This window comes from Micromys minutus, assembly GCF_963924665.1.
Source record: "Micromys minutus genome assembly, chromosome: 8".
Lineage (NCBI taxonomy): Eukaryota > Metazoa > Chordata > Mammalia > Rodentia > Muridae > Micromys > Micromys minutus.
This window is the reverse complement of record NC_137977.1, coordinates 51,168,611-51,194,336: the sequence shown is the minus strand read 5'-3', so window position 1 is coordinate 51,194,336 and position 25,726 is coordinate 51,168,611. Positions and strand designations below refer to the sequence as shown.

Genomic DNA, 25,726 nt, shown 5'->3' with positions numbered 1-25,726 from the left:
GGCATCATGAGACTAACATGTCACACTAACCCTGCCTGTGTCAAGAGATGACAAGCCCACCTGTTTGGCTTCATATATACCAGAGCAGAGAAGAGAAGAGCCAGGCTCTTTCTGTATCCACGGAGACTGTATCTGTCAGCACGTGAGGAGAGCAGAGGTGATTAATGAGATGTTGAATCTTGGCTGGAAGCAAATGCTGAGCCTGAGCTACTGACTGAGAGCCAAAGGCCCTTCAAGAGAGGCATTAAACACCAGTTCATCTGTTCCCAGAGAAGCACATGCCCTAATTCCTTGGGTAATAGAGGACCCACTCTAATTTGCATGGGCTGTAGGCTGGTAAGACATTTATAGCCAGAGTGTAGGACCAACCCTCTGAGTACCCCTGTTATACTCACTTGCGGAAACAGGCTCTGAAAAGTGTCCGCAGCTCCAAAGTATCCACGCTACTCCTCAGAGCCTGCCTGACTCTAAGCACTTCCTCTCACAGCATAGCACTCAACTGTCACCATCTCTGGCCTGTCCTTACATTCTGCTGGAACGAGTTCACGCTCTGTAACATTTGGAGGAAAGGACAAAACAGGTCTCATGGATGCTATGGCACAGGGATGCCGCGGCACCTGGCCACACTCTGGGTAGCGATGAAAATGGGAGGGTGAGGAGGTGCCTTAGGGAAGAAAATTCTAGTAATGTTCACTGTTAGTCATAGAGATGCCGTGCATTTAATCATCCAACGTGGCACTCCCGGTAACGTTGAAAGCGTCGATAGCCCTCTAAAAGTAGCCGGTCGTACTTACATTTTAACCTGCACCAAAGGACCGCTCTCAAAGTCTGTTCCAGGCTACGGCTGGTTTACCCACCTCAGGCTGAGACTGACGCGAATCCGCTCTTCTCTTCCAGACTATGACATTTGTGCCCAGGCTCCCTGTGAGCAGCAATGCACGGATAACTTTGGCCGTGTGCTGTGCACGTGCTACCCAGGGTACCGATACGACCGCGAGAGGCACCAAAAGCGGGAGAAGCCATATTGCCTGGGTGCGTAAGAAATGCATTTCCGGCTCCCAGAAACATGCCGGGTTCCGGTATGTTCTGTTGTTGGATTTGCTGCGACCAGTTCAGAGGAGTCGCTCTAGTGTGTGATTCCTCCCCTGAAGTCCTTGTACTTGTGGGATGGAGTGTTGTTTGGTTGTAGCCTGTGGATCACCCAATAGCTTCCTTTCATCGTGTTAATCAAAACAAATTATGTACAAGAATGTCTTTGGGAGCTACAGCTGGAGGGACAGAGGAGAGATAAGAGCTAGAGAGAAGGGACAATGTCCCTCATAAACTACAATGGTGTAAGACAGAAAATGAAAGATCAGAAGCCAAGAATCAATCCAACACTAGGGTGACAGAGGCAGGCAGATCTCTCTGAGTTCAAGGCCAGCCTGGTCTACATACTGAGTTCTAGGACAACCAAGTTTACATAGAAAGACCTTGATACCAAAATAAAATAAATCAGAAACATAAAATCACAGATCAAAAGGATAGGTAGTTCCAGGGACATGTCCATGTAGGCTTCAGCCGAGACGGCCAGCCTCCTGATGGCAGTGTGTGGGGCCAGGGTAACACTTACAATGCCACACTCTCCTTGGCACCCTCAGCTCTTGTCAGAGCAAGGCCTTTGGCAGCTTGCCCAGGGAGCATTTGGGAAGCTGCCAACTGCCTGAAGTTCAGGGCTGGGCTCTGCCTCCCACACGTGTGGAGTCTGAGGTTGGGTCATTGTTCTTATCCACGGCAACCAGGTATCTTCATCCAGTGGTCAGCGAGTGGAAGGCAGCTTTCCCTTTCTTCTGTGGTGAGAAACGTTTTTGTTTCCACCCCATACCACAGGGAACCTAGGGACAAAGTCCATGCTGACCCTATTGTGGTCTCTTGTTTGATAATCTCATGGCTCATTTCCACAGCTCACCAGGGGTCAGCTAGGGTCAGTACAGAGCAGGGGCTGTCTGGAGAAACCTCTCTCCAGGAGGTCCATCTGACTGTTTACTTTTGTTGGAAGTAGCTTTTTCCAATTACTGTCATGTCTCTTAACTGGGAAGAGACCATTGCTAAGTGACCTTTGGGTCCACCACCATGCTGTTGGGAACGTCCCATTACAAAGTGGGGGAGCTAAAGCCTCAGAGCACAAAGCTCCCTGTGAGAAGTAAGCTATGTTGCTGGGCATCTTCCACAGAGCCCTGGGGAGTGCTTAGGGCTGGCCTCATTGTCACACTCTGCAGGTAAGTGAGTCTCTGAGGCACCAAGCCACATGACAGACAGGAGCTCCGCCACTCTAGGTCTATGACAGGCACATGGATGGTCCAAAGGGAGGTGTTCATGTATGTCCCACATTCCCAGCACTGGTCTTTATCTACACTTCTCTGGTCCAGGTCTAGAAGTGTCTCTTCTTCGTACCAATAGAGGGACCAGGGTAATGTTGCATGCTGTGTTGAAATTGTTCTATGCATTTGGTTCAAACCAGATATCAATGAATGTGCCACCAGCAACACCTCTCTTTGTGCACATATCTGCATCAACACCATGGGCAGCTACCACTGTGAGTGTCGGGAAGGCTACATCCTTGAGGACGATGGGAGGACCTGCACGAGGGGAGACAAATACCCCAATGACACTGGTGAGCAGGAAAAGCATAATTCCTCTGTGTGCATGCTTCTGTTAGATATTATATAGACTGCCAGCTTAGAAATTATTTATATAGATAAAATGATGTCTAATATATTTCTATAATTTATATTCTATAAATGTAGCTTATGTGTACAATGCATATTATATGTTTACATGTATAATGATACTTCATATATATTGTGATATGCCCATATTATATATAATATACATATTGTTATATATAAAATACATTTAGGTTTAGTCTATAATCCTTATTATATAATTATACTATATATGGTAAATTCTATTTTAATGTTGCATATGTATTATTTGTTTAATTTTATGCATTTGTATATAGTATATATTATACACAATATGTAAATTATAGGTACTTGGGAACCCAACACTCTTTTGGGGACTCTGTGCATGATGGGGCACTTACAAGGGGGACCTAGGTGCAAGCCAAAGACCAAACACATTCTACAGAGAGTTAATGGGAACAGAGTCCAGGTCAGCTTTTGTAAGCTGGCATGTACTGAAGGGGGAGGGGTGGCATGTACTGAAGGGGGAGGGGTGGCATGTACTGAAGGGGGAGGGGTGGCATGTACTGAAGGGGGAGGGGTGGCATGTGCTGAAGGGGGAGGGGTGGCATGTGCTGAAGGGGGAGGGGTGGCATGTGCTGAAGGGGGAGGGGTGGCATGTGCTGAAGGGGGAGGGGTGGCATGTGCTGAAGGGGGAGGGGTGGCATGTGCTGAAGGGGGAGGGGTGGCATGTACTGAAGGGGGAGGGGTGGCATGTACTGAAGGGGGAGGGATGGCATGTACTGAAGGGGGAGGGATGGCATGTACTGAAGGGGGAGGGGTGGCATATGCTGAAGGGGGAGGGATGGCATGTACTGAAGGGGGAGGGGTGGCATATGCTGAAGGGGAGGGATGGCATGTACTGAAGGGGGAGGGGTGGCATTACTGAAGGGGGAGGGGTGGCATATGCTGAAGGGGAGGGATGGCATGTACTGAAGGGGGAGGGGTGGCATGTACTGAAGGGGGAGGGGTGGCATATGCTGAAGGGGGAGGGGTGGCATGTACTGAAGGGGGAGGGATGGCATGTACTGAAGGGGGAGGGGTGGCATATGCTGAAGGGGGAGGGGTGGCATATGCTGGAAGAAAGTTGAGAAATCAGTAGCACTTGGCTGTGTGTTTCCAAGAATCTAAAATGAATAGAGAAGAAGCCAAATGTACTATGTTCCCTCAAATAAAATGTGCTGAAATATGTATTTGTATAATTTACACATATGGTCTTAGTCTATTTCAGCACAAGTAAAAACTCAGTCTATATCATGTGCCCATCTGTGAACTAGTTGATTGGTTCATGAGCAGATAAACAGAAAATGAGAGAGCTTGTACATTTTCACACCAATTTGAGAGAGGACATTTATTTAAATTCCTAATTTTATACTTGCATTTCGCATATGCTCTGTCAAATAACTCATTTTGGATCAGTTCAAGTCAACTACAAAATTTCCACCAGCTGGGGCTTCGGCATGGTACGGTGAGGCTGCTGGGCATCAACACAGCAGCCAGAGTCATCCAAGGTGGTCACTAGAGCCTAGGATCAGCCTGTATGTGGGGTTAGTTCTGTGAGTCTGAAGAAGAAAGAATAAAGCAAATGAGGAAGAAAGAGAGAGGAGAGAAAGAATTCCCAGATTGGTGGGCAAATGCTTATAACATTCACTTGCAAAGTAACTGTGATACCTCCGCCAAGTGCCGAGCTAGTCATTAAACTTTAGAATTGTAGCCTTTGGAGACCAGTGCTAATCACCTTTCATCTGGAATGAATTTTGTGGCAAAATCATCTTTGATACCAATCTTGGCCAGACAAGTTCTTTACAGAGAAGGCCTAAGCCATTTAGAGGACCAGAAGTTGAGTTCTGTGACCATTGTGAGCATGTATATGTGTGTGTGCATATCTGCACACACACACACACACACACACAGAGACAGACAGAGACAGAGAGAGAGACAGACAGACAGAGAGAGACAGAGAGACAGAGAGACAGAGAGAGAGAGAGAGAGAGAGAGAGAGAGAGAGAGAGAGAGAGAGAAGGGCTGAGCCATTCCTGGGAAGGGAGGAGGCTCCTGGGGCAAATCACATTAGGAAGATGTGCAGGGAGATGAGAAAACCAGAAACATCTGGACATTCACAAGATGGAGCCTCAGCTTCAAAAAGGACCAGGAGGCAGCACACAGCTGGAGACCAGCTGCCTCATCAGGAACAACTACAAAGGCAGATTCTGAAGGGCAGCTTGGTTGAGTCATGGAGAAGCCACCATGTGCAAAACGTAAATGCAAAATAGCTCCTTGGAGCCAGTTCAAAACAGGGCATTTAGGGATCCTGTGCATGGGCTAGAGGAACTAAATATGGGGACCCCTTCGGCATCTCTGAATCATGTGGAGCCTACCCATCAAGAGGGCACGCTAGATCAAGGGAGAGCAATCTTTGAGGAACAATGTTTAATTGAGAAAATAACTTAGAGACCATTTTTTTTTACTCAAAATTAAAAAAAAAAAAATCTCTCCACTTTTGGCCCAAGAACAAAGAGGATGGGAGAGAGTCAGGGAGGTGTGGGGTATCTCAGGGAGGTGTGAGGTGTGGGGTATCTCTTAGTTGTCCTTTATTGAAATGAAGGTGTTCATTGACACTGGGTGCCTCTTTTTAGCAATCCATGAAGATGTGGAACTGGGGGAATCGTCCTACAGGCAATCATTTTTGCTTTGTAGAAATGGCTTTTCTGTTGGTTGCCTAAGTCATCATAGTGATTGGTCTCTTAAAAAAAAAAAAAAAAAAAAAAGGCAGGATGGAGTCTGGAGAGGCCAAAAGCAGAGCAAAACCATCAGAACAGCAAACACGTGTTTCTGAGTATCAGGCCAGAAATCCATACTGGTTAGGGTTCAGATACCCATAACAGAGAGCTGGCCCTTCCCACAAGAAGTGCCTGGGTCGTAGGGTGGAACCGTCTCCAAGGACAGGACAGAGGCAGTAAGACCAGATGAAAGTTTCAGAGGCCTCTGCTGGATTTGATGTTCTAAGTTCGTTTGTTCTCTGGTCTCCAGAAATCTCCATCCCTTGCATGCGGCAAGTGTCAGGAAGATGATGATGACAAAGCTTTCATCATGTGGGGCAGGCCTCAAGTCCAAGCAGAAAATGGTTGTCTTACTCTCTGGCTCTCACAGGTTCACACCTAGTAAGCTATGATGTATAGCCCAGGACAACTTTGTCTAGAGATAACCCACAGTGGGCTAGGCCCTTCGGCATCAGCTAACAATCCATACTATCCCCCCACAAACATACCAACAAACCAATGGGATCTGGGCAATTCTGCAATCCAGGCTTTTGTCTCAGTTGAATCTAGGCTGTGTCAAGCTAACTGACTGCCAGTTAAAGCTAATTAGGACCCTAGGATCTCACATAATTGCTTAAGCGGCCTCAAAAACCTAACAGGGCTGGAAAGATGGCCTGGTGGGTGAAGTGTGTGCTGTGCCAGTGTTAGAATCTGGGTTCAGATCCTCAGCTCCCACAGAAAAGAGGAGGTGCAATAGCACATATCTCGAACCCCAGAGCTAAGGGACTGGAGATAGGCAGGTCCTGGGGCTCGTCAAACCAAGCAGTCTAAGCAAAATAACAAGCTCAAGCTGGAAGTTCATTTGAGACCTTATCTCAAAAACTGAGGTGGAGGGGCTGGAGAGTTAGCTTAGTACTAAGAGCTGGGCTTAGGTTCCAGCATCTATGCTGAGACTCTTAGAATGACCTGTGATTCTAATTCTAGGAATGGTGCTCTCTTCTGGCCCCCTCAGCACCTGCATGTGCACAGTACACATACATATACCCCATCACACACATATGCGCATGCACACACACACACACACACATACACACACACATATTTTGAGCTTTTTTAAATAAAACAAGCTGGAGAACACAAGAGGAATTCACCAGATATCCACACTGGTATATTCATGTCACGTAGCCACACATACATGCAAACTAATAATTTGTAAAAGGGATATTTATAATTTTAGTTTATGGTTTATTATATGTGTGGGGTGTTTGCCCTACTTGTATGTTTGTATACCACACGTGTGCAATGTCTGAGGAGGCCAGGATAAGGTGTTCTATCCCCTGGAACTACAGTTACAGATGGTTATGAGCTGAGGTTTGGATATTGTAGCCATCTGACTCCTCTGGAATAGTGACTGGTGCTCTTAATCAATGAGCCATCTCTCCAGCCCCAAAGTAATTTTTTAAAATATATCATAGGTAGTCATGTCCTGAAAAGCACAGATTAGAAACTACCTATGTCAAAAACCTGAGCTCTGGGCTAAACTTGATAAGACATCTGGGCATTCTCAGACAAAGGTGTTAGCAACAGATAGAGTGGCTGGGGTGTGAGGGCCTGGCTTGGAGCAGGTGTAGACAGGGCAGACCTCTTTCCTTACTTCGTATTCTGAGATACTTGGTTCCTCTGACGGTGGCACAAACAGGAAATGTCCCTGTCTTTCGCTCCTACAAGCCATCTGGTGGTTTTGCCACCAAGCCTTACTGAGACAAAAGCTTAAAGAACCTGCGGTGAGTTGTAGATTTTCTCTTGTTTCCCTCTGTCTCTTCCTTCACCACTGTCCATATAAAGCAACTCCGTGGGTTTGGAACAGATAAAGCACACTAACAAAACGCCACTACCAGGTCCTTCACACTCTCCAGAAGTGTGATCCCTACAAAATTACTTGACAATACTTACTCTTAATTTTTCATTTGACAGTCTCCACTGAACTCGGCAGCTATGTGCAGAGGGATTTGATTTGGTTTTATAATTTACAAAGAAGCATCGTTATTGCTGTGTTCAGTGTCCCAGTAGAAATTGAAAAATATCATTCATACAGATAGATATGAGAAAGGACATGTTCACTGTGCACCCAGAAGGTCCCTAACCTAATCCAACTGCCTGCCCACAGAGCCACCATTGTCTCAAGACACTTTGTCCCCTGCCTCTGATGACTCTAGGGACAGAGAGAACAAAGGAAGGGAAGGGCCCTGGAATCTCCTGTCTGACAGCCATGATGCCACAGGAAGTTCATTGCCTGGAAAGTTAGAGCAAATGGCCGGGGCTGGGTCAGTGCTCACTGACTGTGGTTTGAGATTGATCTCTGGGCCCGTTTTCCTAAGTGTCTTCTGACACTATTGATCTCCAGCTCCAGGGCCCCTTTACCCTTGGGAAACTTCCAGATTTTCTGGGATCTGCATAGCAATGCAAGTCCTGCCTGCTTTTTTGTTGTTTTTGTTTTTGTTTTCCTGTCCTCTCTCTATGCAAGTTCTCAGACATAAAAACACACCCAGCTCTAACACCTTCTGTGTAGGGTCCATTTCTTATTGTATCTCAAGGGTGAGCAATTTCACATTCGAACAAGCAACTCCATAGAAAGATGTGCTCTCTGCAAATGAAGCCCTCCAGACATGAGGCAGCTAAGCATTTCCATCTGCTTTGAGCAAATTAGTCAGCCCAGTATTTCATCGCCCCTTTTTTTTTAAATGAAGATAATGATTATTGAGTATAAACATATGACCTAGAAGTCACTTCTCCCTGACTGGTATATGTTTTGAGTTTGAGGGAAGTTCTTTAGGGAGAGATATTTCTTAAGCTTTTCACTGTACAATGTCTATAACGTTAAGTCAGACAAATTTAAAATGGAAGTCCAGGGCCAGTGAGCTGCTCATCAGAGAAGCTTGATGGCTGGAGATTGATTCCAGAACCCATGGAAAGGTAGAAGGAAAGAAATAACTGCACAGAGTTGTCTGACCTCCACACGCATGCCTTGGCACACATGTACATTCTCATGCATGCACATCATGCACAGAAAGCGTAGTAAGTGTAAAACCTGAAAAAATAGTGGTAGTCATATTAATAATAACAGCAGCAGCAGTAACAATAATGTGGAAGGCTAGCACAGAAGGGGTATGGCCCCAGGACAGCCTCCACCGATTTGAAAGATTACGTCTTGTGTGCCTGACACAAGCCGTCTGACGTGGTCATAGCAGTGTTTGGCCACTCTGATTTTTTTTTTATCTTTGAAAACCCAGAGATGGAGCCAGTCGAGACACAAGGGAGTCTGTGTCCCGCAGCAAGGAGGCAGTGGAGGAAATGTTGTCTCCATCATAATTAGCTTACGAGTCTTTATTTTCCAACTGGTGTTTATTTTCTGATAAAGTTACCGTGACCCCAAGTGTCAATCAACCCAGTTCAAAGACTCAGAAACCACCAGGTGTTTCAAATAACTCTCAAGCTCTGGTAATACATAGATTAGCAAGTTCTTAACATGGGCAGTGTTAAAACACACTGACACTGTCCCTTGCTGCCATCCGCAGGAGGATGGGTGGAGAGAGATTCCAAAGAAGCTTTCAAAGACCCCTGGATGGTTGTGATGTATCAGGACTGAGTTCACGAAGCAGCGCGGTCAATTTCCTAAACCGAGATGCTTTGCTCGCTTGTGGTGCTTTCCGTGTGGGGCACACTCTCGGGTTTTCCCTCCGTTTATTTGATAATGTTACCATAGTATCTAAGCCATTCATTCCATCTCTAACACTCTGAATGTTTAACCCAACTCTCATAAAAATTAGAGCTCCATGCCCCCTTGTGGCTGCTTAGTAGTACTGCGTCTTTAAAAATCTGGGAAGTCAGCAAAATTGAACACGGCATATTTGGATATACAGTAAGTTTAATAGAGTGACTTCCCTGGGCCTGCCTGACCACATCTGGATGTTCTTAACAGAAACTCCAATAACAGCCTCCCTTCCTGCCTACCCTGCACCCCAAAGGGCCAGTTGGGTGGCCCTTTGAATTGTGTGGTCTGCACACAGCACTTATCTGTAAAAGAAGGCTACAGTTGTATTAGTTCTAAGTTTCCATGGTCTATATAACGTCAGTCCAGAGCCAAGTGACAAGCAGATTTATCCTGTCATTCTAATAAATCAGTTGCCACACCAACACTTGGAAAATTCATTTGAGAATGGGAAATCTAGGGCTAGAGATGAGCTTCTCACTCCTGTGTGTGTGCCCTCAACTGGTGGCTCGGCCTTACATCCGAGTCAGATGTAAATCAATGAAGCAGAAATGGCCATTGATCGCCTGTTCACAATAACTATGTCACACAGTGGGTGACCCTACGGAAGACGGGTGAATGGAAGGGTGGTGTAGTGGTTGGTGCAGTCAAGTTGACACTGAATCATCTGAGAAGAATTTCAACGAGGAATGACCCCAGTTGAATTGGTCTATAGGCATATAGGGGAGTATATTCATTATGTTGACTGTTAACTGAAGATCCAGCCTGAAAGTGGGGAGCATCATTCCCCAGGTTTGGGGCCTGGACTGTGTGAAAGAGGAGAACGTGAGCTGAGTGTAAAATCATGTACTCGCTCTCTCTGCTCTCCACTGGGTATGGTTTCCTGCCACCTGGGTTACCGTGACAGGCTACGACCTGGAATCGGGAGCAAACATAAGCCCTTTATCCCCCATGTTGCTTTTGGTCAGGGGATTTCATCCCGGCAACAAGGAACAAAACTAGGATTGGCAGTGGATGAGTGGCTCAGAGAGACGAACGGCTCCATGCAGACGATGGAGTTGTGTCCGTCTCAGTGAAGAGGTGAATCCCTAGCCATCAGATACACTCACTGTAGAGAACGGAGACCACCTACAGGAGCAGACAGCTCAGCTCTTGGTCTGGTGGGTTTGTAGATGCTGGGACCGAGGAATGGTACCCCTCTCTCCCGGCTGAGATGCTGGGACCGAGGAATGGTACCCGTCTCTCCCGGCTGAGATGCTGGGACCGAGGAATGGTACCCGTCTCTCCCGGCTGAGATGCTGGGACCGAGGAATGGTACCCGTCTCTCCCGGCTGAGATGCTGGGACCGAGGAATGGTACCCGTCTCTCCCGGCTGAGATGCTGGGACCGAGGAATGGTACCCGTCTCTCCCGGCTGAGATGCTGGGACCGAGGAATGGTACCCGTCTCTCCCGGCTGAGATGCTGGGACCGAGGAATGGTACCCGTCTCTCCCGGCTGAGATGCTGGGACCGAGGAATGGTACCCGTCTCTCCCGGCTGAGATGCTGGGACCGAGGAATGGTACCCGTCTCTCCCGGCTGAGATGCTGGGACCGAGGAATGGTACCCGTCTCTCCCGGCTGATATGCTGGGACCGAGGAATGGTACCCGTCTCTCCCGGTTGAGCGATGCATCCAAGGGGATGAGAACTCATGGCACCATCTTCAATCAGTCTTCTCTCCCGAAAAGTCCTGTCTTCAGACTCAACGTGTTGGGCCCACTCAGCTAGGCTATGGTCTACCCCTTGAATGCTGCGCCATCAGAGTTGGAGGCGGGGCAGTGTGCAAGCCGCTGCTCGGGTGTGAGAATTTGTGTTGCACGTGAACGTTGCCCCCCCCCCCCCGAGAACAATCACGTCAGAGTTCTAGAGGCACCGTTCTAGGATGCATTAACAAATGCACACATTTCCACACGTGGCAGATGCTAATAAAAGGACCCTAACACGTGTTTTCACACGTTCAGGATGTCAGAGAACAGCTGGCTCCAAAGAGTAGGAGGGCCTCTCTCTGTGTCTCTTCCCCTCTCTCCTGACCCTGGGTCATCTGACAGGGTCAACATGAGAACCTGAGAACCATAAATCTGTCAACACCTACCCCTTGTACCTTCTATGCCCAGCCTTTCTGTACCCCCTGCCCAGGGGCTGCCCTCCTGGTGCCATCTCTCCAGGCATCTGCCCTGAAAACCTCCCAGCTGAAGCTGAGCCTATCTCCCTTCCCCAGGGCATGAGGAGAAGTCCGAGAACGAGGTGAAAGCTGGGACCTGCTGTGCCACATGCAAAGAGTTCTCCCAGATGAAGCAGACGGTGCTGCAGCTGAAGCAGAAGGTACACTGATCTCTGCAAGGGGTGAGGTAGAGCCCACGTTGGGGGTAGGAGGGTGGATGAGCCAATAGATTGAGCATTTATTGTGGTTGACGTCAAGAAGATCTGGATTCTGGATGTTCCCCAACTCCAGAGTCAAACTCCTAAACAGCAACAGAACATAGAGCAAAGAGCTAGGGAGGGGGTTACTATAATATAGCAGGCCTGGGAATGGGTACATGCAAAGGTATTGAAAAGGTAGAAGGAATATTGCCATGACCTCTTATAGAAGGTATAGATTTGCAGTCCTGCGCAGACCTTTGCAATGACGTTTAATCTGTTTTATTCACTGAGAACTTTCTCTCTTAAAGCTTCTACAAGCTGACATCATTGTGTGGGGCCTTTATTTTCTCGTGTAAACTTTATGGCCTGGGAAAGAATATGCCTCTGGGAAGACAGTCCTCTGAGTGCCTCTTGTCACCAGGCATAAGGACCAACTCCCTTTCTTAAAGACTCCACCTGATGAGATGGGGACCAGGGTGCTGGTAATGTCATCCAGCTGTGTGGAGGGGCCTCATGATGGATCTAGTGGCCTGAATCCTTGGGTGACAGTTCTGGGCTGGTTGTTTATTACACCTGAGGTCAGCGCACTTGACGGCGCGTTGGCCACTCTGAAATGGTTCTTTAGCTGCCCAAACATAAACTCACCGCTTTGTTTGTTTAATCGTTTCCACTCGAGGCTCTCGGGAGATCAAAGGGGAGGGTGTGTATAATCTGTTTAACTTTGGCAGTCAGTTATTCTAAAGGGCAAAAGGGTAAACATGAGATGCTGTCTCCTTACCACAGCCTGAAAACTGGCCGCCACCATAATGAGAATCCCGGGTGCCAGCTAGTCCCTTAAAATAACAGGCTGAGAAGGGAAGTGATATTTCCAACCTCTGATGCGCAGGCTGGGGAGGTCATGATCGACTTAAACAGAGGCGCATACCCATATATCATATATTTACATAATCATGAGTAAAACACGAACCTAATCATAAATAGCTTGTCATGTAGTAGACAGGCAGAGAGCCTTGTCTGTGTGCCAATATAAACAAAGAAAAAGGAAGAAATATTTCCCATACAGCTAGCCCCAGGTGACATTTGAATTGATGTTAGCATTTTTAGCAGAAACTAGGAAGGTTTGTGGCAGCATTAAGCTTACCTTTCATCGGGCTAGAGCATCAGGCTCGGGGGAGGGGGAGAGGCAGTTGATTATGGTCCCAAGACACAAAGCCACCGCCCCTCACTTTTCTCCTCTGGAAGTAACCTATGATCCTCCATAAATCCTTTCCAGATGGAGTGATTTTAAGGCACTCAGTGTTGCAAGTGGTTCAGGCAAACTCAGTTGCTGAATCTGGCCTTCTGTTAATCGCCTCGAGATACTCTGTTGTCAGTGCTTGCTGGGAAGAATGAAGGCGGCGAATAAGTGATGTTGAGATGCACGTGACCCTCCGAGATTTGCTGATGCTCCGTTGGGATAATGAGCTTGTCTTGGTCCTTCACTAGATCTCCTGTGCTTGGGTTCAGCAAGAATAATTGCTCTGCCTTATGCCTCGCCGTCCCCATGAATGCTGCCATCCATGGGGGAAGTGTGGGAAGTGATAACATGTGTGTGTAAGGGGAGGGGTCACATATGTGTCTGTGTGTGCGTGGAGGGTTGCTTGCCCGCCTATGTACCTGCATGAAGACCAGAAGTCAATATTAATTGGCTCCCTCGATCATTCTCCAACATATACCTGGAGACAGGACTTCTCACTGATCCTGGAACTAACCATTTCGACTAAACTGACTGACTGGAATGTCCCTGAGATCTGCCTGTCTCCTGCTGTAGAAATTATTTAAAACCTAGCTCAGGGTTTCTACCCCACTTTTGGTTATTGAGTTCCCAGATGAAACACGCACACAGCCTTTCTATTTTTAATAATTGTCAGGCAGCCCACGAGCTGGGCAGGAACCTAGCCTTCATGCTGTTAGAATCTTTCTCATGGATAACCCCACGTTATTACTATGTTCCATCTGGTCTGCTCTTTAACTCCAGCCCACGGGGCCACTTTTTCTTTACTCCTAACCTGTGGTGGTTTCTCCTTCCTCCTCCTACCCTATGGTAACTTTCCCTCTACCTCAAGCCTTTGAAACCTAAACCCACCTATGTCTCTTCTGCCCAACTATTAGCTGTTGGCATCTTTATTTACCAATCAGACATAACTTGGGGGCAGGCTCGCTCAGTGTGTATTTGCAGTTGCCACAGATTCTCTCTTGACTCGGTAGCAACCAGTCTTAGGGGCCCAAAGCTAGCATCAGAATACAAGCAGCATTAGGCCAACACACTACATCCTCCATCACCCCAGTGCAGGGCTATAGACGCGTGCTTCCTGCATTTACATGGGTATGGAGGATCAAGCTTAAGGCAAGCACTTTGTCCACCAAACTTTCTTCCTATTCCTGCTTCTTATTTTTTTTTAACCTTTTCTTTCCTCTTCTTCTATTCCCTCCCTCTCTCCTATTCTTCCTCTTCTCTTCTTTGAGACAGGTCTCATTAGTAACCCAAGCTGGTCTTCAACTATCAGTGTAGTAGAGGATGGCTTTGAACTTCTGATCTAACCTCTACTCCCCCCCCCCAAGTGCTGTGGTCACCGGTATGGGTCGCCATACCCAGCTGATGGCTAATACTCTTTGAAAAGGTACCTTCTGGGATGTATAGCTTCCTGTTGTATGCAAAGCAGTTCTATATACAAATTCCCACGTAACTGTTACCATGGCCTTGTAAGAAATGTGCTAATGTTCTCAGGGATGAAGTGCATGGTACAGACGTCAGACTTCAAGTCCAGGCCTTCTCCTGAACCCTGGGGTAGATCATCATTTGCTTTTACCATTCACTTGCGACTGCTGATACAATCTGTTCTTTTCATAAAAACATGGGGCATTTATTTGCTCATATAAACACTATCCAAGTAATAGGTATGAGGGGTGGCGTACCGGAGAGCAGCCAACCTCCCAGTATGAGTCAGGGTCTCTCACTGGACTTGTATGCACACATGTTGAACTACACCATGAATACACAGTAGGTAAAAATCTAGCCACTCACACCAAGAAAACGTTGACTAATTCCGGGTTACATCCTGTTTTACATGTACTTTTTGCTCATTGTAACTAGTAAGACCTTAATGCAGAGTATCAAACCTTAAAAAAAAGAAGGAAAAAAAAGCCAAGCACTGACACAATTGTATTTGTATACATTTATGCAAAAATGTTTAAATTTTTTTCTTTTATCTTTGTTTTTTAAAATAAAGTTTTAAAAAAAATCTAGCCACTGAAGGTGCTCCAGATCAAATCCCTGGGCTCTTCAAAGAATTGCTTGAAAAGGAAAACCCCGTAAAACAGCAGCATAGAGAATATAAGGAATCTACAAGACCTGTTAATTTTTAACTAGAAAGGTTTATGTAAACCACAGTGTTTAGATAAGGAGTGCTGGGTGGTGGGTTGTTTGTTTACTGCAGGAAATAGTGTATAAGTCAGGACAGTGGCTACTTCTGGAGGAAGAAAGGAGACTGGCACAGGACCCTAAGGGTGGCTGGGAGTTCTGTGTGCTGGCCTGAGCGTTCACTACCTGTGCCTGCTTTAGTCGTTTTCTAAGCTGCATTGGTCCCATGAAACTTCCTGTTTGGGGGCTTCTATCATCCGCTCAGACCTCAGTGCTCCTCCTGCTTCATCTTTTTTAAGTGATTAGGTGAGAAAGGGAAGGGATCTCAGGGACATAGAGTACCATCCATTCAACTTCCAGTTAAGCACCAAGAAAAACTAAGAGCCACACAGCCTGTTAGTTTCTCTTTTGAAATTTACTCTCATGGCTAAAGGTTCTGCTAGGAGTAAGACAGCTACAGAGGGCCAGGGGAGAAAGACCCCAAAGAGAGAGGCAGAGCCCCTCAGTAACCTTCCTCAGCAGCTCTTGGCCCACAAGTGTGCTCGGCCTGCAAAGGCCAATGTACAGGGAGCAGGGGATCTAGAGCCTCTTAAACCAGCAACCTGCAGTTAACCCAGTTGAGATAATATTGCAAATGTTTACTGAGCACCCTCTGTGCCCTAGAGTAGCCCGAACAATGAGGAAATGCAAACAGTGTGAAATAAAGTCCCGCCTCAAATAAAATTACATCTTACAAGAGAAGCCAACTCGACAGTGTGACTTTATGGTGATTGAATCGAGTAAAGAAATAGGCAAGTTTGCAAATTCAGGGGTCTGAGCAGACCCACTGTGAGCACACATTGAGTAGGGCCACTTGTTCACTCTCTTACCAAGCACATGCTCCGGTTCTGACCTGGCCTCCCCAGCTATAACACACACACACACACACACACACACACACACACACACACACAAATACATGTCATAAGATTTTTCAAAAATATGCATGTACATATCATGGAATTTTATTTAACCACAATGAATAATTATGTAATTTCCAGAAAGATAGATACAACTAGATATCAATATGTTTAGTGGAATTAGCTAGACTCGAACCAAGAAAAAAAAGTGCATGTTATCTTAGGAAGGTTTCTGTCAATAAAGACCATGACCAAAAGGAACTTGAGCAAAAGTGGCTTATTTGGTTTATATGTAAGTCAAAAGTCCAACATGAAGGGAAGCACAGGTAGAAACCTTGAGGCAGAAACTGAACTGGTCTACAGGGAAACACTGCTTCACGACTTATTCACCATGGTTGGACCGGCCTGCTTTCTTACACAACTCAGGACCTCCTGTCCAGGGGTAGTATTGCCAATAGTGTGCTGGGCCCTCCTACATCACTTACTAATCAAGAAAATATCCCACAATGTTTGCCTACAAGTCACTTTACTTAGGGCATTTTCTCAACTGATCCCATTTCCAAGTGGCCAGAGCTGGTCAAACTGACAAAAAAATCACTAGTACAAATGTCGTCTCCAGTTTGCAGATTTTAGATTGTGTCTCTGATACATAAAGGTATTTGTGCGTGCCTGCGTGTGTGCATGCATGTACCTGCGTGTGTGTGTGTGTGTGTGTGTGTGTGTGTGCGCGCGCGCGCGCATGTGCCTGCGTGTGTGCGAGCATGTGCATGGCATGAACACAGAAGGTGACTGGAGGAAGGAATGAGAGGAGGATGAGGGAAGACTAAGAGGATTATGACAGTGAATATAGTTCACATTCATGATGAACTTGGGAGAAGTGGCCTTCGTGAAAGGAGATAGAACCTGCTAAATATAGTTTCCATGGTGTCTAATTGCTGCTCATAAGCGATTTATAGCAGTACCTGCTAGCTGGACAAGCTCTGTATCTACCAAGCATGTGCTGGAAACTAACAGTGAGCATTCCATAGTCAGATTCCAGCGAGCTCATGCCAACAGCTCTCTGGGGTCATTGCTTTAATACAAAGCACATCTCATCTGAGATAATGGTGACTGGAAGCCTACTGATTGACAATCAGGAGAAGTACAGGCCCTACTCATATTTCTATAGTCTTTACCCCAAAACACTCACACTCCACAAACCAATTTCCTGATATTTCTGCAAGAACATGGCTGGCCACTACCTTCCCTTCCAACTTGCCATAGGAGTGTGGGATCTACATGCAGCTTGAACACCAAGGTTGTATTCACTGGCGCATCTTATAACATGAATATGACATGCACACTAGAGCTAGCCAAGAGGAAGGGGCAACAGAAATAGTGTTAAAGCCCAACCATGGTAGATTCCCCCACCCCAAGCCAGATTACAGAATTTTGAATATGATGATGTGATCATCTAGTGACACGCACCACATTTTATAGACATGGAGGTGAAAACTAGAAAGGTAAGAAGACTTAACCTGAAGGTACTGCTTTGTCCCACGCAGGCAAAACCTTCCCCATTGGGCAGTGACAGTGGCTGGACATTGGGCCCAGGTGTCCATTTTCCTGTACAGCAGACATCTTAGGTTAATGTTCCCATCTCTTTTATGGATGAAATCCAGGCCTTACAAGGCTGAGATGTCAGTGTTCCTCTACCCCAAAGCCAGAGGCCTCACACCAGCGTCCCATCTCAGTGTCTCAACTAGTGGTGAATGGTAAAAGTGGACCAGGATTCAGTGTAGTCCAAGAGAGTAGATTTACTTTAGCTCCTCCATCATTGACCCCTGTTCCCTACATTCATTTTCAAGTCGTAGCTGTTTACCAGACACCAGCAGCACGTATAACGAATATGCATTTGATTTATAACATCAGTACTTGAAACATTAGAAGTACAAAGCTAGCATGCTTGATCGGTCATGGTAACTGTTCTATAGATGTTCCTACAACCCTGAGTTCATCTGGTTTCAACTTCTGACTCCCTGGGCTCCTCATGCAAGAGGCTTGCTCTGGCTAGACTGCATCACCCTGGCCCCTTTGCACTCTGACTAGCTACAGTTAAGAACAAAATCATGAGCAGATGACTCTGACATAGACTTCCCCATGGGGCCACCATGGCTTTCTGACCCAAGTCTGCCTTGTCCTTATAGATTGCTCTGCTCCCCAACAATGCCGCCGAACTGGGCAAGTATGTCAACGGTGACAAGGTGCTGGCCTCAAACACCTACCTTCCAGGACCTCCTGGCCTGCCTGGGGGACAGGGCCCACCTGGTGAGTACAAAGAAAAGCCTGGGAAGCTTGGTGTCGTTTCTGCACTATCCACTAGCTAGAATGGAGACCGGATAAATGAAAGTTCATACTCAGAGAAGCTGGACAGTGTTCTCTAGTGCTCACAGGTGAAACTGGATCTGCAGGGCAACATGGTTGTACAAGGAGAAGCCATGGGGAGTCGGATCCTGCAGCTTAGGAAGAAGGGATAAAATTTCTGGGATCAGAAAAGACTCCTAATGATCATTATAAAAGCTGAGCATGGCACTACACACCTTGAATCCCAGTACTCAGCCAGTCGGTAGAAGAAGGATCATGAGTCACAGGCTAGCCTGGGCTACATAGTGAGATCCTATCTCAAAACCAGTGAAAAGCACCGTGAAGACTGTTAATTAAGTTCACCCTAGGAACACTTTAATGTAGAATAACAGAATCATAAAGTCATTCAGTTCTTGAGTCTCAGCCAGCCCCATCACTTCCCTCAGCTCTATCTCTACCTTCTCTCGTTGCTTAATACATTTTCAACTCTCCTCTTCCTCCTGATATATCATAGATGGGATTTGTTGAGGTGTAGACCATAGAATGAGGTAGACCATCCCACGGTTGAGTTGGAGTTTTGACAAGCAGAGACTCCTTGGAACTTATGCTCCACATTAACCTTGTAACACAAGAAGTTCCCACCATGCAGGACGTTCCTGTGAGACACGTGCCACTGGTGTGTTCTCCCCACACAAGTCCTAGGTATTCACCAAAGGCTTTCCTTTACCAAGGCTTTCCCATTCTAGGGCTGTATACCAAAGGATTGTCTTGGCCTATGCTCTGTACAGCTGGCTTTGTTTTTCTATCAGCATACAGTTTGGAGATTCATCATTACTTAATTAGAAGATATCAAATGCCCTGCCCTTTCACCAGGAAAGATATAGTGCCAACTTACTCCTTCAAGTTCTGAGATGTTTTGCACTTTATTGTGAAACTCTCCACTCATACATCAGTAGAGTCACTCCAATGGCTAAAATGACATTTGAGTTAGTGTGTTACTCTAGACCATGGCTGTCTTATTTCTGGTTATCAACTCAGCATGGTGCTGGTTCCAACCTCTGGTGCTCTATCTGGAAAGAGGTGACCTATACAATGACTACACACAGGATAAGCAACCCAGACATACGCCCATAATGCTAGCACTGAGGAGGCTGAGGCAGAAAATTGCTGTGGATGTGAGGACAGCCTGGGCTGAAGAGTAAGACCCTGTCTCAAAAACCAAACAAAATCAAGAAAGGTAAGAACCTCCCTCCAGGTCTGAGCACAGGACCTTCTCTTTATGGAGGTTGTAGGAAGAAAGCATGAAGCTTGCAGTCAGAGGAGGGCTTTGGGGGATTGAATTGGACAAGGAAGATCAGTAACGTATCAGAACGGGAGGGCATGGCCAAGCTTTTTGTCAAATATCAGTAGAAAGCAAGGCTCAGAGTTCTTTCCAACGGGTCAGGTGCTTTCAGTCTACTTATGTCTTAATCCCCGGGTCTCCATTACTTGCCTGGGGCTCAGTCTACATAGAACCAACCCAGGACTTTAGTTGATCTTCCTTTTTCATCCTATGGTCTGAATAGTTTCTGTATCATGACAGAATTTTCTCAGGCAGCTGTGTCACACCAGCATCTTCTTACTTTGTCTAAGAAGGTAGGTGCTCTTGGGTGAGAGAGATGGTTCAGTGGTTAAGATTGCTGACTGCTCTTCCAGGGGTCCTGAGTTTGATTCCCAGCAACCACATGGTGGTTCACAACCATCTGTAATAGTATCTGATGCCCTCTTCTGATCTGTCTGAGGACAGCTACAATATACATTAAATACATGCATGCATGCATACATACATACATACATACATACATATATACAAAAAGTAAATAAATAAGTAAATCTTTTTATTAAAAGGAAGTAGGAGCTCTCTCCTTACAAATTGATTCCTATCACAGTGGCCCCAGCCCTTCTATAAGTGGATGCCTTTGTTGGTATCTCCAGGCAGTGTATGTATCACTAGAACAAAGACAGCTACAGAAGAGGGGAATCCCTTGGCTATTGGTTTCCTTAGTAAATGACTAACTACTTCGCCTTCCAGTTCTGCCCTCTGGTTTTCTAACATGGTTTGAGCTGTCCAGGGTCCTTGAGAGTACAGCATGATTGAAGATGGGCTTTTGAAAAGCATGAAGAATTTGTAGTTTATTTCTAGACTTGGGTTACTTTCCTGCAAAATGTATTAGAGTGGCTAGAGAGCTCATGAGGTCCTCTCACTTATAAACAGAAGTCCCACCCAGAGCCCATCGTGAGTTTCATACTGAAGCAGTCGTACAGGAGAGTGCACTGGGCTGGGGGAATGACTTTAGCTCCCTGGCCTCCAATGGTATAACAGGGTCTTCCATTTGCATAGGAAAGTCCTACATTTTAAAGGCACTTGACATACAGTGACCCTGATGTTTACTGATTAGGTGACAGCAGATGACATCTCACCTCTAGCTTGTCTTTCTGCTATCAGACATACAATAGTTACAGCAGTGATCTGTCCCTTCCCAAATAAACTCTTTCAATATGTACTTGGAATAGGTGTTGAGAGTTGGGACATGAGACACATTTGAATGAAACATCAACAGCCTTCAACTTTGCCTTAATTATTCTGTGAGCTGGAAATGACTTCTCCAAATATGAAAAGCCTAAGGCCTTTGGTTCTTTGTTTTGTCTTCAAGAGTCTGAAATTTTCCTATGCTGTTATTATATTAGTAGTGTGAACATGAAGAACGAAGGTCAACATCTTGGTGTCTTTCTGTATCACTGCCTACATTTCACATTTTAGATAGACTGGCTGACCAGCAAGCCTTTCAGATCTTCCTATCCTACTCACCCTCTGGGACTCAGTTTATAGACATGCACCACCACACCAAACTTTTACATGGATTCTATGCATCTGAATGTGGGCCTTCATTATTATGCAGAAAGTGGTTTATCCACTGAGCAGTCTCCCCAGACCCCAAACTTTGAACTCTTAATCATCATACACTCCTGTGATCCAGGAGTAGAGAGACACAGAGCAGGACATGCCTAAGGGGTTAAAGCATGTAGATCACTGACCAAGTAGGCTGGTTGTGGAAGTAGAGATCTGCTGTAGAAGGATTCTCCCTTGAGCAGGTGGGTGACTGAGGCTCCAATAGAAAGAGAAAGATGACGTCACTTTTAGTTGTGTTGAGTTTAAATTTCCATGGTTACATTAATATAAATGCCACAAGGCAAAGAACAGAGTTAAGAGACCAGTCTACAGTGACTCCTAAAGTCTGTAGTATTGGGTGAGTGCTAATAAGATGTTTTTGATTACAGGCTCACCAGGACCCAAGGGGAGCCCTGGATTCCCCGGTATGCCAGGCCCTCCTGGACAGCCAGGCCCACGGGGCTCAATGGGACCTATGGGACCATCCCCTGACCTGTCTCATATTAAGCAAGGCCGGAGGGGCCCTGTGGTCAGTATCTTCTCTGAGATCCATGTAACATTGGGAGCAAGTATGTTCCTTTCCCCCTTTTTTGTTTTCAGTTAAATCATCACATGTTTTTGTCTTCTAGGGTCCACCAGGAGCACCAGGAAGGCATGGCTCTAAGGTGAGTCTTATAAACTGTCCTTAACAGCTGCAGGTCTGTCTCTAACCACTGTGGCACCCGATGAAGCTCAGTAAATCATATTTTTATCCCCCGTGTTGCATGTAGCAAAGTTGAAACACCGATACACAGATTGACAGTGGCAAACCTGGCCAACCTCATAATCTATAATGCTTGAGAACCCTAAATTGTCGGAGTACATGTCACACGATGGGGGGTGAGGAATTCTGAGCTGGGTGTTGTGGCTCAAGCCTTTGGGTAGTGGTGATCACACTGGTGTTTCTCACTAGTCTATGGTTTTTAGAATGGCCTCACTTGTTTAAGTGGAGAACGACATATTCCATTCTGCACAGGTGGTGGCTTCCCTGTTCAAAGCTGACCGCTGCTTGTCTCATAGAACAGCCACTGTAGCTTACTTTGAGAGCTTGGTGTTTCCCACATTGTCTAGAAAAACAAGAGTCCTGATCAGATCTGGTTTGAAAATATATAGCCTTGTGAGGACCCAGCAGCTGAGCCACTTGACACCCAATCTTGCCATTTCCAATAAAAGGTCCCCGGAGCCCAACTTTGACCCCAGAGCTTATTTCCTATGCAAAATGCATATTTCCTGAAGGAGTGTGATTGTGTAGTGCTTTATCCGCATGCTCCAGAATGCTAACCCTTCCCCCTTTGGTTTTAGGGGGAGAGAGGTGCACCTGGGCCCCCAGGGTCTCCGGTAAGTTGCATGGTCTGTCCTGCTTGGCCAGTGGGTGTGGTTCTCAGAGGCATGGCACTCATAAAATGGTAGAGTGGGGTTGGTGTGATGGCTCAGTGGGTAAAGGCACTTGTCACCATGGCTGTTGACCTGAATTCAAATTCCAAATAATGGAAGGAGAGAATTGACTCCCACAAATTGTACTCTGACCTTTATAGGAGGACTATCCTGTCCCCAAACCAATAATAATAATAATAATAATAATAATAATAATAATAATAATAATAATATATGATTTTAAACATGGTTTAAGAATATATCTGTGGATCTTGGTGGCAGAAGCCCGCTCTCCTGTGCTCTCTCAAGCAGTCAGCTCTGTGGTTAGGAGGAAACTTGTAGCTTGTTTGGATTTATAAATTTGTTTTCTGCTATTGCGTTCTCTTTTCTCTTGAGTACTCTTTATGTGAAATCTCTCCTCTGAAGTCCACTATTTGAGGAATCCATTTCCAAGTGCATCGTAAGATGTTTGAAAGAAGGCCCGAGGAGAAGGCTTAGCCCAGATAGTGCATAGCCTGCAGGCAAGGGGACCCGAGTTCAGTCCCTAGAGTCCATGTGAAAAAGTCCGAGCTGGCTGAGTGCGCTGTGATCCCAACAGAAATCGGTGGCTCCCTGGGGGTGGTGTCAGCATTTTCCAGGATAGTAACAATAGATCTTTAAAAAAGAAAAAAGTAGTGGACAATACCTAAAGAATGTCAACCAAGGCTGGCTAATGGCCCCTACACACACCTGCACACAGACACACACACAGATGCACACACACACACACACACACACACACACACACTGGAACATATTGTCAGATGACCACTGGCTCCAATAAAAGAGCAAAAAAAAACAGGCTCTCCGAGACTGTATCTATTTACACTATCTGGGAGATTTAAAATGAGCAGAAATAGGAGAAAATTCGAACAAGTCTGCTATTTCTAGAGAAGCAGGTATGCATTCTGAGGAAGGACCCCACCTCTGGCTCCTACTAGCTTCCTAACTTCAGGCTTTTACCTAGCGTCTGTTGACATTGGTTCCTTGTCTACACCATGGGCTATGATTTGCCATACCCCTGTATGTGCATGGTGAGGGTCAGATGACATCAGAATGCCCCATGTCGGTGTGTCATGGCATCTCTCACAGCTTCTATGGTGGAAGCTGCCGAATGGCATCCATCTGGATGCTGGTAATGATTTTACCTTTAAAATGCTCATGGACTCAGAACATGCTTACGTAAATGCTTTTGGTTTTTTTCCTTCAAACCGTGCTCCACAGCACTACATGAATATTAAGTTTATATTTAATATTACCGAATATTGTGCATGATAGAGAATGTCTAATAACAGAATTTGGGAGGTGTAAGTTGGATCTTTCTAGATGCTAAGGCACAACACACTCTCTGTTTCATTCAGTTGCTTATCTTACAGACATATTAACAATTTCATGTTTTAAAGAAGAACAGAAAACATTAGAACTATTAGTTCTTTCTGAGCCCTTTGCATCCAACTTAAATGTCTACCTATGAGCCCATTGGAAACCTGTGGTGTTGAGTCTGTATTTTACACATGAGAAAAGCTTAAACACATAGAAATTAGGAAAGTTGCCATGGTCACACAGCATGGGAGAGGTTGGCTCAAACCCAGCAGGACCTCAAACCTCCTAACCACTGCTCTGACTTCTGGGTTTCTTTGGAAGCTCCCCTTGAGAAAGGAGAAATGACTGTATCACAGGCATCAGATTTTAGGGGTGGGTCCCAGGCTGCTCACACAGTCTTTGAGTCTACTTAGGTTACAGAGTTGCTTAGAAGGTTGTCACTTGCAAGCATCGGGATTCCTGGGTGGCAGAACTAGGCTGACTGCTGCTGCTCTGATGAGTAACTTCCCAGCTTTGATTCCTCCCATGTGCACAGGGACCCCCTGGTTCTTTCGACTTCCTGCTGCTTGTCTTGGCTGACATCCGAAATGACATCGCAGAACTGCAGGAGAAGGTGTTTGGACATCGCACTCATTCTTCTGCAGAGGACTTTCCCCTACCTCAGGAATTCTCCAGCTACCCAGAGACACTGGACTTTGGGTCTGGGGATGACTATTCCAGAAGAACAGAAGCAAGGGACTCCGAGGCTCCGAGAAGCTTTTATCCATAGCACATCCCATATCCTCACAACACCAGAAGAGAAGCATCCCTTTGGCCTTCCCTTAACTTGGTTTCCAAATACTGCTTTCCAAGTTTCCTGTGCTTCACACTAGCAACAGGAGGAGGTGATGATGTGTTAACCTGCTGTTCTTGAAGAGCCAATGGGTGGTTAACATCAGGGCTTTCTTTGACATCCTAGTTTTTCAAGAACTTTTGGATTTCTGAGTTAATCCCTCCCACAGAATCTTAAACTTTGGCAGAGTGCAAACGAGGGGGAAATGGCAGCAGCATGGGTTCTTAGAAGTGTAAGGCTCCTGCTAAAAAGAAAAGTATGTTCAAATACTTGACTATTCCATCTCTACTGTCAAGAGTAAGGCTTTTTAGTTTTCAGGGGAGGGGTGTGGAAGGAGCAACCACGTAGAATGACCTTGGTAGAAAATGAATTTCCTTATCAATGTCACAGATTTCAATTTTTGCATCCTATTTTCCAGCGTGGTTTGTGTGTTTGTTTTAAATTTGGTGACAGAAACAAGAAATTGGACGTAATGTGTTCAGGGAGATGGAGAATTAGCCTTCTACTTCCTGTCACATAGGTTGCCACAATTTAAAATTCAGATATGACAGTCATTGATTTGTACAAATCCTACAGGGAGAAGGGAGTTTCTTTGTTGGTAGGGCTGGGTCATGCTTTCTAGGGGCCTTAGAGTGATGAAACACCCTGCACATTCCTAGAACAGAGAGCTTCCGGGGGCCAGGACAATTGAAGACTATTCAGTCAAAAGAGTTGTCCTGCTCCGGATATGCTGAAGACCTGTGAAATAATATTGCTGACTTTGAAGAATAAATGTAAGATGCCCCGGCACTGACAAGGGAGCCAAACCTGCCCAGCAGGCCCTGATCCAGGCTGAATCAAGGCTGGGGGGAAGTTACCGGTCGGGGGACATTGAGAGGTGATTCACTAAAACTAGAC

General features: G+C 46.0%; 1 protein-coding gene across 1 annotated transcript in view; it reads left to right on the top strand.

Moving 5' to 3' along the window:
* CCBE1 (collagen and calcium binding EGF domains 1) overlaps positions 1-24,766 on the top strand; it is a gene marked incomplete at both ends in the record, with an annotated part of 217,230 nt that extends 192,464 nt beyond the window's left edge. Inside the window, 8 exons of the mRNA XM_080919735.1 lie at positions 898-1,032; positions 2,501-2,653; positions 11,509-11,612; positions 18,137-18,257; positions 21,612-21,751; positions 21,852-21,887; positions 22,564-22,599; positions 24,533-24,766. Coding sequence (XP_080775861.1) covers positions 898-1,032; positions 2,501-2,653; positions 11,509-11,612; positions 18,137-18,257; positions 21,612-21,751; positions 21,852-21,887; positions 22,564-22,599; positions 24,533-24,766 — 959 coding nt within the window. The remainder of the gene's footprint in view (positions 1-897; positions 1,033-2,500; positions 2,654-11,508; positions 11,613-18,136; positions 18,258-21,611; positions 21,752-21,851; positions 21,888-22,563; positions 22,600-24,532) is intronic.
* Positions 24,767-25,726: the final 960 nt, after the last annotated feature.